The following is a 12,995-nucleotide window of genomic DNA, read 5'->3' as shown; positions in this document are numbered from 1 at the left end:
GTGAAGAACAAGATTTTGGATGTTTTTTGCATCTGATACATGTTCACTTAATTGCATAAAGGAACTTATTTACATTATTGATGCTATTCCATTGCCATTCCATGCCATCTCATACTTAAAACGAGCACTAAGCACACCTACACCTTTGTGCTCTGAAGTCCCAATGCAGTTGAAGGGTTTTCTGATCTTATTTCAATATCTGGAAAAAAACCTAACCTAAAACCTCCTAATATGCTGATGATGCTGTATTTTACATTGATGAAACTTTGTAAAATGTTTATATCATCTTTCAAAAGAACGTGGGGAGTGGGGAGTGGGGAGCGGGGACTGGGGAGTTTCTGTTATGAAGTGTTATGAATTATAATGGCCTCACCTACAAATAAATATATGGTGAAAATCATGAAATATACATATTATATGCATAAGAATGACCATGAAGATTTATCTTTTCACAAATACTTTTCATTTATTATGTTTGGTCATTACATAGCATGACTTTCTGTCATTACCAGCTGCTTTATGTGCCGTCTTCTGTCCATGTGCGCTTGTATTAAAACTCCCGAACCGACGTCGTATTTCCAGATGTGCAGGAGAATCCGTTATTGAAACAAATGCAGGCAGCAGGCAGTGGTGAGACTGAGATGGAGACAGAGAGACCAGGAGGTATTTAAGAGACATTACTTTCCACAGTAAACCTCTGTTTTCCTCCCTTGAATTTATTTTGTCACTCCTTCCTCCTCCTCCCTCAGTCCTGGTAGCCTTCACGGCCAATCTGGTTGGAAACCCACTGGTCTTTTTGTCCCACGGTGTCTATCTGGTCTCTTTCCTCTGCATGGTTTCAGAATAGTGCCTCTACAGAATAGTGTGGCCTTCACTGGTACACAAAGTTACCAATGAAGTAGTTGCATGAAGTAGTTTTCTGTTTCCTAATCTAGTATTTTGACTTTTCAAATTAGTTTTATGTAAATATTAATTTTGCTACTCAATCACTAGTAATAAAGGCTATATCTAAATGAATAAATAATCTTTACTTGACAACAAATAATCCACATTGTCTAGTGGTTGCCCATGATTCAAAAAACTACTTCGGCTATAAATGCTGTAAATAATGAATATAAATATTGGTATTGATACTGAGTCATAAATTCTTCCACATGGTTCCCTGTGTCCTGACTGTTGCCTTTCCCCTGTGTCTTCACTTCCCTTGTTTTAGAAAGATCAGATAAGTGCCAGCATATAAAGACATGATATGACTTCAATACCCTGAGATCTGTGTTACACAAAATCTCCACTTCTGTGTTCAGTGGTTATTTTTACCCTGTTGTGTGGTTTGTGTGTCTGTCTCAGCTCCTTTTGGAATGCAATTTGTTAGCACGTGTTTTACCACCACAAGGGTTAGTGAGATATACAGGTTTTTATTTTGTCTTTGATAAAGTCTTTGATATGATGCTGGTTCCTGCCTTTCTTGACTTTCATGTCCCCAGGGAGTTATGCTCTCCCTAAAGGCCTTGTCACTGTGTGATTTAGACTGTCTGAGATGATTTACAATCATGAGAGAAATGTGGCAAAATCTTTGGTTGTCAATCCAAAACGATGGTCCTAGATCACACTGTGAGACTCGTCCACCGACAACAGATTTGGAGCTTTGGTGACCAAAGACAGCCTGAGGAAAAATTCTGGCAGTGTCAGAAATTTAAGACCAAATTCTTACAATGTAACTGATGCTATGACCCACGTCTACAAACAAACTAATCAGAATAAGACTTGAAATGACACAGAATACACTGGCTGGCGTGACATTTTGTGAGTGCAGTCCATGGCACACACAAACTAAAACAATGGAGGCGAAACAAAAGTTTGTGTGACTTTGCAGTATTTTTAAAACATCAGAGTGGCGCAGATGGATGACCTGAGCTGATGACATGCCTCTGATTTCATATACTTTTTTCTAATTTACATCCTAGTGCTATGATTCACCACTCATTCAGCGCACAATCTGACAGCTTCATATTGATATCAGTACAATCTGACACAGACTGTGACCAAGATTTTATTACAGGCATCTGGCACAGTGTGACATGCAATAAACTTACACAACTATTGTTGTTGCACAGTCTAAATATGCCTTTAAGCTATTAACTCATTTAAAAAATATCATCAGCCTGGTGTTTGGTGGAGAGTTAGTATCTCATGATGGTCTACACGATGTCTGAGAGGTTTTTCCAGGAACATAATCTGATTGGACTGTAATAATACAACAAATTAGTCAGATAGTGCTCAAATAATGGTTTCCAGAAGCTTCAGTTAAAAAGTATCCACATCAACCTTTAAAGCTCCAGGATATAATGTCCTCACGTGGCCTTGTTTAAGCCTCCACTGATTCCCAGCTGTTGCCCTGTACTGTAAATGAACCCGGAGCTCATTCACCTTAAGGCTCTTTTACTTTTATCTCCCACTAGATCCACATTAAAGCTCCTGTTTCTCTCCCTTTAGTTTGTTTAAAGGCATCCAGCCAGCTGACAACATCACCCTGTCTGTCTTCCTTTTTGCTCCTGCCCTGCATATTTCCCTCTTTCTATATTTCTTCTTCATCCTGGTATCCCCATTGGACCATCCTCCAGTAAAAAATCTTAATATCAAATTGATTCATCTCTCCCCACAGTGGAGTCTGGACCCTCTGTGCCTGCGGCTCCGCTCCTGCAGTTGGAGAAATGTTGCACCAGGAACAACAGCGCCACCCTGGCTTGGAGGGTTGTTGCGCCCCAAATCAACCCCATCGAGGGATACATCCTGGAGCTGGACGATGGCAACGGAGGACAGTACAGGGTTGGTGTGACACACACACACACACACACACACACACACACACACACACACACACACACACACACACACACACACACATAGTGAAAATACATACTGTGTGTAAAACAGAGAACAAGGCTTAACACTAATGTGACTGTAATCTGATCCAAAATGCAGTAAATTATGTCATACAAGCTTTTCTGTGGCTCTCTTTTCATTATTAATAATCCATATGCTGCTCAACTCTGAAAAAAGCCAGATGGTAGTTTGTATGTGTGTGTGTGTGTAGTAATATGTAATATGTGTGTTATCAGTAAAACTTTAGTACTTGTACTTGTACTCTATATTTATCTTGATGTTACTAAAGTGTGTGTGTGTGTGTGTGTTGCCAGGAAGTTTATGTGGGGAAGGAGACAGTGTGTACGGTGGACGGCCTCCATTTTAACAGCTCTTATAATGCCAGAGTGAAAGCCTACAATGCCATCGGTGTTGGGCCGTACAGCAAGACGGTAGTGCTCAAGACCTCTGATGGTAGGTGGTGTGTGTGTGTGTGTGAGAGAGAGAGAGAGGGAGAGAGAAAGGTTGGCCCTCAGTGGCTTCAACACAAAGGGACAATGTCTGTCTCGTTTTATATTCAACTCCTTTGATTGTCTCGTTCTGTTTGTGATGATTTTCGTTAAACAGGTTTCATTTTTACATTACTGAAGTTCAAATTATTTTCACTTTGTAACATTGAGTTTAGAAGTTTCTTAGAAGATGAGACTGGAGGTTTTCTTAAAGGCAAGAGAAGAAGAAGCATTTAGTAACTTTATATTCCAGAATAAAGACATGGAAGAGAGAAGGGGAAGTGGATGAAAGGAAATCTGCGGAAGGAAAAGGAAAGGAAGGAAGAGGAAGGACAAGGAGGACAAGGACAAGGAAAGGGAAAGGAAGAATGCTAAGGGAAAGGAGTGAATAAGAAACAAAAGGAGAGGTAAGGATGAAAAGGAAAGAAAAAAAGGAAGGAGAAAGAAAAGGAAAGGAAAAGGAAATAAGAAAAATTAGAAGAGGGCACAAGAAAGAAAGGACAGGCAAGGAAATGGAAGGAAAGTAGGACAGGTGAAGAGTGGAGCAGAAAAGAAGGAAAGAAAAGGGTTAGAAGAACCATCAGAAAAGTGCAGTAAAAAATGTACAGTAACAAATCCTCCATATCTGCAGTGGGATGACCACTCAACACACACACACACACACACACACACACACACACACACAGTCTGTCTCTGCCAGCCACAGTAACAATGAAAGTCTGTTTTGTGACTCATAACCGTTCATCCCTCCCACCCTCTTTCTCTGTTTCTGTCATCTTTCTAAGTGCCTACTCCCCCTCTTTTCCTTTCTCTCTTTTATGTCTCACCCCTCACCCATCCTCCTTTTCCTCCTCCCTCTCTCCTTGAGGAATGAGAGGCTTCTTGCAGCTACACTGAAAAAGGGAAATTATGGGATGTGACTTTTGTTGGCTTGGCTTAACCAGAAAAAAGAGCTGGCGACAAAGACTGTGGCTGCAAAACAAACAGATTATGATGTCCAATTTGTGTGTGTGTGTGTTTGCACCCTGCAGTAAAAGTCACTCACACATTTATGAATGGCCAGACTTACCAATTGATCATAATATTCTCAGACACTGATTTCCATACAGAAGTCTGTCTGGCAGAAACAAACTGTTAATACATATGATTTATTATATACTATATCATGTGTATAACTTATTTTTCAACTATTAAATAACTAAAATGTCTAAATATAAAATATGAATTAGATGTAGGGCTGCAACTAACAATTATTTTCATTGCCAATGAAGTTGCTGATTTACTCGATTCATTGTTTTGTCTATGAAATGTCAGAGAACAGTGAAAAATGCCTGTTATAATGTCATATTAACAAGAACGTATATTTAGTATAACATGAAAATGAGAAAGAGATGTTGTTATAATACAAACTTTTGATGGTACAATGAGAAAGTGAACAAATCCAATGTCAATTTCAGGAAAAGTTCCACAGTGCAGCACCCAGCAAATAAAGCTCCACTAGTCCAATCAGTTTCTTATTCTGCATTTTATAATAGCTTTCTGTCTGAAAATTGAATCGTAGCACATGGATGTAGCATCATGACTGACTGTTGTGTCCTTCCTACAGTGGCTTGGTTCACCTTTGACCCCACCTCAGCTCACCGGGACATTGTTCTGACCAATGAAAACCAGACAGTCTCCTGTAACAGCTATGATGACCGTGTGGTGCTGGGAACCGCTGCTTTCTCTAAGGTGACATTCACGCCATATCACTAGTGATTAGCATTTTGTAGTAGGACCAGGTCTCTACTAATTGGCTCTCCTATAGTGACTTATATTGAAGATTAATCAGATGTGCTCTATATTCCTTTGCATCTCAGGGCATCCACTACTGGGAGGTCAGCATCGATCGCTATGACAACCACCCGGACCCTGCGTTTGGCATAGCGAGGATCAACACCATGAAAGACATGATGTTGGGGAAAGATGACAAGGCCTGGGCCATGTATGTAGACAACAACCGCTCCTGGTTCATGCACAACAACTCCCACACCAACAGGTATGTGTACACTGTATGTGCCAGAGGGCCAATAGTGTCATGACAAAAAGTATCTGTTGTTTAAAGTGGCTATAATAACAAAGTATATGAAATGACAATGTGTTATGTCATTAGTTAATAAAGTCTTGTTACTTAAATCATGTATAAACCATTAATTAGGTCAATCAGTTAAAACTTATAAAGTTTAAATAAAGTATGCCTCATTAGAGAGTGGCAACTATCATTTGAACTAATTAACACCATCCGTTCGTCAACAAGAACAGCAGGAGGCATTCTCTTCATCAATTCATCATCATGTGTTCTGTTCGTTAAATCTCACCCAGCAACGCGCACAAACACACACAAACACACACACACACACAGGATAATGATACATGCACAGGATGACAGAGGGAACCCCGGGGTTCATACAATATCCACTAACAAACACACCAGGGAGCAGCAGAAGAAGACTGCAGGCTGCAGAAGACATCAAAACATCTCTCTGCACCATTTCTCTCAGTGTCACAAGGAAGCTATCAAACTCTCATTAAACATTTATTCTCAAGAAAATGTCTATTCTTCACAAGAGAAAAGACGACCTGTCACATGAATATGTAAAACCGCACACTTTCCCTCTTTCTTTCTTTCTTTCTTTTCGCAGTTCACCCAGACTACAGGTGCATTCACTGTGCCATTTGCTTTCATGTCATTAATCATCTCATGCCTGCGTTTCTTGTTATGTGCCATGTATTGATTTCCTCATCTCTCTCTCTCAGAGTGCTGACTTTCACTCAGCCCAGGCCTGAGGCAGGTGTAATGTGTTTAGAGCTCAGAGAAACGTGGCTATTTGCACATCTAAAAGTGGTTTCACACCTTAGCTTCTAAGAGAAAACAGGTTTTACAGTTAAAACACGTTTTCAGTAGCATATCTCATTTTTACATTTAGAGACATTCATTTCTCTCACCCTCTAGTGCATAGACTGGACTGAACAGATGGTAGAAGACAGTCTGTCCTGAATGTGCTTGTAAAAAGACTTGTTGAACAAAATTATATAAAAATCTATATCACTGAAAATGAGATTTTAATGTCTCTCAAGCACTTTGTGGTCAGATGTAGAATAAAACAACAATCTTTTAAACATCTGGAGTGGATAGGTCTTTAGGTCCACTTGTGAATGCAAGCTGCCTTTATATTGATTGTGTTTAGATTTTGGGCATTTTTACACAGTCAGTGACAGGCATTTTAACTGAGTCAAAAATGTCAATCAATGTGAGGGTCAACAAATTGTTTTCATCTACTTTACTGACAAATCAGTTCCACTGGAAATTTATCACTTATCAAAGATGAAACGTTTTAAATTCTTAATTAAAACAGTCTTTGTTTTAATTTCACATTTGGGTAGATCCTCCAGTTACACTTTTTCTCTCACTTTCACTTCACGTATCCCCCAAATTTATCCTTTTTTATCTATCTGTATGTGTGTGTGTAGGGCGGAGGGAGGCATCAGTAAAGGCTCAACTGTGGGCGTCCTGCTGGATCTGACCAAACACACACTGACTTTCTTCATCAACAAGGAACAGCATGGACCAACTGCCTTTGAGAACCTGGACGGGGTCTTCATGCCCGCAGTCAGCCTCAATAGAAACGTACAGGTCAGTGTGTGTTGGTGGGACTTTACATTGACATCAGAGCTGCCACGTGTCGCAGCAAAAAACGGTGCAGCCAGTGTTGTATTTTCTTGTAGTGCTCAGATTTTTACCTTCATTCGTGTTCATCAGCAGGCTGCAGCAGCACAAAACAAATATCTCCTGATTTGTAAAACACAATAATAGCAACCAGTCTTGTTGAAAACTGAAAACTCTTGAATGAAGCCATGAGCTGTATTGGCGACTTCTGAACTTGAAAGTGTGATCAATTTTCAATGTGTTCAGTTGCCCAATCCCAAGTGTCCACTGAGTATGTGTCAACCTAGCTGGTAGTTCAGAAGTTCCTTAAATCCAACTAAAACTGTGATCTCAGTTAATGGTCAAATGTGCCTTAAATGTATGTTCTCCAGATCCAGCTGGACTGTTCTCAGCCTCAGTAGTGATGATCTCATTGTTGTGTTTTTGTCTTTTTGTCCTCTTCAGGTGACCTTACTGACGGGCCTGGAGGTGCCAAAGAATATCAAACAGTAGGAGCTCCTTCCTCCGTCTGAGCGTGCCCTGGATACAAACCAACAACGTCATATGCAGCATCACTTCACTCCCACATGGATCTTTTTAAATCCTGCCAGATGGGATTTAGCCCTCTCCCACCCTTCTCAAGGTGCCCTTTGTCTTGGATACACTTCAGGGTGAAATCCTGCTCCATAATTTGTGATGAAGGATTAAATCTGAGTTATTATTGGCTATAAATACATTGATTGAAGCTTGTGGATGTCACTACAGAGTTACTGTGGATCGCCATACTTTTTTCATATCCCGGTCTTTGCCCTGTGAACTCCAGAATAATAACAGCACTCATGTTATTATTCCAGCTTGTGCCATTCCAAAAAAAAAAAAAAAGTCACTGAAAGAACAATATGGCCTGAAATGTCTCCTAGAGGCCTGTGATCAAACGAATCAATCCTCACACTTTGACAGAATCAACAGTGAAGACTCTCACACTGTGCAGTGAAATAATATTGTGCTAGCAGTTATTTTTGCTTTTTATTGTGCTAACTGGTATCTGATCTGTTTACTGATTTACTGATATACAATCAGAAAACAACACCATAGTCATCATTAGTTATCAATAGCAGTTCATAGCAGCAAGGTGCTTTCAGAAGGCGGGAAAAAAAAACGAGGGAGAAATGATTCAGTGATGCTCATTGTTGCTCTGCTTCTCTCTCAGGTGTGTTTACAGATTAAACCAGATGAAAACAGTTTTTTTTAGGAGTTCAAATGGCACCACGGGTTGTTTCACTCATGAAATATTCAAAAGCTAAACTTTTATCTCAGTTGCAGCTCCGACAACACCGCCGCCTTCTCTGTTTTCTGTTTTTCCCCTCTCAGTTCGTATTTAATGGAGAACTGACTTCCTGTCTGTGGGTAGGAATATCTGAGATCTCTGTGTCATGCAAAGTGGCGTAAAGATTGTTTGGTGCTGTTGTCAAAGAGGTTTACACACTGAGGTCAAGCTGGGAGAGTTCCATTTCATTGTTCAGTGATGTGATAGATCTACAGAGCCTGGAAGAGAAGGGGGGGATGTTTTATCCTGCAACACAAAGTGCTGAATTCATTTAGTTGCAGCTGCTTAGCTTAGCTTAGCATAAAGACTTGAAACGGGGAAAAATCTTTGTTTTTGTACTGATTAAAGAGACGAGACATAACTTGATAATCAGTTAACTTTGGAGGTGCTGGTTGGTGGATTTTGTTACTTTTACTCAGAGCCAGGCTAGCTGTTTCCCCCTGCTTCCAGTCTTTATGCTAAGCTAAGCTAATCTGCTGCTGGATGTAGCATTACATTTGATGGACAAATAAATGAGTGGTATCAATCTTCTCATCAAACTCTTGGCAGAAAGCGGAGAACACATTTTCCAAGATATCAAACTACTTTTGAAAGCATTGAAACATGCTGCTACATTTCCTTACAACTGTAAACATAGTGTTTTGCTTTGGATTATTATCATTCAGTGTTATTTAAAGCTGCATAGAAGTAGGCCGTAAAATAAGCCCAGGAAATAACTTCATATGAAGTTGCAGACAGTGGACTTAACTATTAACTGATACAAATCCAATTTCTAGTCTTTAGCGCCACTCCAGGCTTGTTGGGTCCTTTAGCTTGTATTATTGTAACTTTTACTACCACCAATAATAATATGCCGTACATGCAAGCAACTAACATCTTAATAGAAGTGATTGAAATCAGTTTGAGACATCCTGCAGGAGTTAAATTGACATTTAACCCTTAATATTCAGGTTTCCCCTTTAAATAGCTGTAGGGTCATTTAAAGCCTCTTATCCCACATTTACTGAGAGATTTATATTCTGCTTCATCTTATTACAGCTCTTCAGCTTTATTCAAACTCAAGAATCCTGTCATTAAATCAAATAGATATATTCTAGATGTCTTGTGCATCGTTTTATACATATTTCCTCATTTCAACTTATCAGACATATTTGGCATCTTCGCTAACTTTTGGATCTTCACTAGAATTTTAAAAACTATTCTGTGGGTTTGAATAATGTTTTGCAGCACAGCAGGAGTTTGTAATGAGTGACCAACCGGTGTTTCAATGAGGTTTAAGAGGTTTAAATGTGTGTATTAATCAAGGTGAGGTAACAAGTTGAATCAGCCTCTCCCATGCTCTGTACACATCAGGATGAACGTCAAAACATGCTAAAATGAAATGGAACTGAGCCTAACCTTGCTTTAAAAAAAAGAAGTGTGGTTTTCTCTTAGTAATTTTATCGTGTGCTCATCTTTCAGTCTCTCTGTAGAATCTCACACGACCAGGTACCTTTAATGATCTTGAAAAGTCACATCAGGTAAAGCTACATTTGCAGACGTCTCGTCAGGCGGCTGGATACGGCAGCCTGTAGAGGACAGTAGCTTCAAAATTCAACCAGACCACTGTGACACAGGATATAAGATAATATCGTTTAAACATGCGTCACCCGTGTATATTTTATCATGTCACTCAGCTCGATGCAGCAGAGAATGCAGAAGTTTGTTTTTAAATGAATTTAAACTTATTTAATCTTTATTACGATATTGAAATATTTCTATTATCTATAACGTTCTGAGTGTGAGAGAGAAGTAATTAGAAGTGTAGACAGCAGACCTGCCATACAGATGTTGGGGTCATATGTGTGTGTGTATGGGAATCCACAAACTGTAAATACTGATATGTGATTATGACGTGTGATATTAAGCATGGATTACGCATCAAACAAGTTTACAAAATATCTGAAGCTGTATTGTAAATAGTGAACTGTATTATTGTTATTGCAAAGAGTGATGTTAAAGCCAACCGCTACGACAGCTCGCCCTCTGCTGTTGGATGGAGGTACAACAGGATTGATGCATTTCTAAACTAATCCTGTTGTTACATATGGGTCAACTGTGTGTTCATACCTTTAACTGCTGACTTTAAAAAAAAAAAAATGTCAGCAAGCATTTTGTCTCATCTATCGCATGATATTCCAACATTCAATCAGGGACATAAAACAGTCATTTCTTTTCTGTTTTACATGTTTTTATATATGTTGACAAATTCTTATGATCGCAGGAAGCACTTATATCCTCCTTACCACACCCTTATTATTCTCATTTTCAGTTCAACACAAACTTTAAATATACCAGGTGAAGCAGGTATTTCTTACTAAAATTAGAAAGCTCTATTTTCAATAATATAACAGAAATATTATACATTCATTTGTACTTATTTTAAAATTATTTACTTAACTGTAGAGGACTAGAGTAGTATAATATCTTTTAATTATGTTTTGTTCTGCTTCCTGAATTTGGGTTCTTTCTTTACTGAATGAAGAAATTCTACTGGAGAATGATGATTGAACCTTTCTGGGAGCTGGAGACGGGATTATATATTTATTTTTGAATCAAAGCTGTTATCAAGAATGTCAAATCCATGACATTTAAGTCCTAGGATAGCAAAACAGATGGTGTTTTACGCTACAGTGCAAGTCTGCAACAAGCCTGACCAGTTTAACTGGCTCTCTGCAATGAATGCTGCATTCAGATTATGTGGGGAAGCTTGTCTGAAGTCATGAAGAAGCTGAGGTTTTCTGCAGAGTTTGGTTTAGACATTTTTCACATAAGATATTTTGACATTTCACAGTAGGAAAAGGATGCTGTCATTAATTACTGAGACACCTGAATAGAACAGGAGTCATTGCTAATGTTAATAGTAACACCTGTGCTTTTCCTACTATGACAAGTCAAAATGTCTGCTGGGAAAAATTGACACCAATGAAAGTATTTCATTACTGTGCAAACTTAAGATCAAGAAAATAAAACCCATAATAAATAATTTTATTAAAGTTGAAATCTTAATTTGAAATTTAATTGGCATGCAGCCATATATGGTCTACCAGCTGTGTAACATCCTCTATGCTTGACTACAGGCAGGAGGTTGAACTACTGAAGACAAACAGTATATTCTAGTGGTATATATGAACCCGTTGACCTAAGCAGTGCTTTCCAGTAGTATATTTACAACCTTTCCCCTTGTGACATGAATGCAGCATTAGTGTAAACGTCAGGATTTGAACCAGTCCTTCCCCTCCAACCCCCGACCCAGAAACCAAACATCTAACTATCTGCCACAGGGGACTTTGTGACGTGCCCCAGACTGCCAGCTACTACCTAAGGGCTACGTTGCATCATGTGAAGCTTTACTTGCTGCTCGGTCTCTTCTAACCTCCCACACCAGAGGAGAAACGTGCCCCAAGGTAGACTTTGTTGTAACCCGGGAATAGATTTAGCGCCCACGAGCAACGTGAGACATCTATCACGTTCTTCTGAAAGTCTGGATGATTTGGGGGGGTGAGAGGGGGGGGGTTGCATGTCTCTGGGCAGTTCTGATATCAAAGTGGCACAGAGGAAATCTTGACTGGAGGGAATATAAGCTACTACCAAAAAGCTTAGGATTCAAAGTGTTTCAGAGGTTTGGGAAGCCAGAGAGTATATCAGGTAAAATGGGGTCAGTCCATTTCCTTCAAACCAATACTTTATGTGGCAGATTCAGACCATAATATCACATATTTAGAATGATTCACATTGTAGTCACTCCTGTCTAGATGTGGTATTGTAAGAGTGCTTGTATGGCATGTCCCTTTACCCCACACTTACCCACCCATGAATGTGAGATATTTTACTAATTTAACTTCAAGATATGGTGCTGGGAAAAAAGCATGTCAATGCAGTTAGTTATCTTAAAAAAACAGCACAGGAAAAAAGTCATTTATTTACTGTATTAAGTATGTAAATATATTTAATTATATATTTATTTTCTTTTGTCTATCACCCTCTTTGTTTTGTTCCGTATAAAAGTTGAATGGCTACTGATTATATATACCGTCTATGGTTGATTGAAAGAGGTTAAAAAAAAAGGCTTGCCGGCTACAAAGTCTCAACGTGACACGGATGTGCTTACAGCTTGAAACATGTGCGATGTGCTGCAGATATTTCCTCATGCTCTTTCTTTTTTTTTTTTTAAAACATATATAAATAATACAAAAAGCTGCTTCAAGAAAATGGTGTGAGAATTTGTGACCTCACCCAGCCGCACACTGCCAGATCACAAGCTTTTGTTTCGCCATCGTCATTATTTTTTATGTTTTTCCTTTAATGAAATGGAACGAACTGGTTTCTGTGAAGACTTGCAACGTTGACATCTAGAAGACAGCTTCTTGAGGCTCCCAAGAGGTGATGTAAATAACGGTTTTTAGGGGCAAGACCGATTCTGCTTTCTCGTGGTCCATTCAGTGTGTTTATGTGTGTTTCTTCATGAAAACGTCGACATTTTTTTAAATTACATGTGTCTTGTTGAGATCCCTTTGACCCCCCCCCTCCCTTCCTGCCAAGTTGTAAATGTTTTGTACGACTACATGGTTTG

At 39.1% G+C, this 12,995-nt stretch overlaps 1 protein-coding gene across 2 annotated transcripts in view; it reads left to right on the top strand.

Moving 5' to 3' along the window:
- LOC121882103 (E3 ubiquitin-protein ligase TRIM9) overlaps positions 1 to 12,593 on the top strand; it is a 54,414-nt gene extending 41,821 nt beyond the window's left edge. Inside the window, exons 6-12 of one of the 2 annotated variants that reach the window (XM_042390105.1) lie at positions 583 to 663; positions 2,663 to 2,826; positions 3,198 to 3,336; positions 4,978 to 5,102; positions 5,231 to 5,409; positions 6,882 to 7,044; positions 7,522 to 12,593. In XM_042390105.1, the coding sequence (XP_042246039.1) occupies positions 583 to 663; positions 2,663 to 2,826; positions 3,198 to 3,336; positions 4,978 to 5,102; positions 5,231 to 5,409; positions 6,882 to 7,044; positions 7,522 to 7,569 (899 nt within the window). In that variant the 3' untranslated portion in view covers positions 7,570 to 12,593. The remainder of the gene's footprint in view (positions 1 to 582; positions 664 to 2,662; positions 2,827 to 3,197; positions 3,337 to 4,977; positions 5,103 to 5,230; positions 5,410 to 6,881; positions 7,045 to 7,521) is intronic. The other variant, XM_042390106.1, reaches the window with a different exon arrangement.
- The last annotated feature ends 402 nt before the right edge of the window (positions 12,594 to 12,995 follow it).

This window comes from Thunnus maccoyii, chromosome 17 (assembly GCF_910596095.1).
Source record: "Thunnus maccoyii chromosome 17, fThuMac1.1, whole genome shotgun sequence".
NCBI classification, from domain to species: Eukaryota; Metazoa; Chordata; class Actinopteri; order Scombriformes; family Scombridae; genus Thunnus; species Thunnus maccoyii.
The sequence above is the reverse complement of the archived record's forward strand: the minus strand, read 5'-3'. Positions and strand labels throughout refer to the sequence as shown.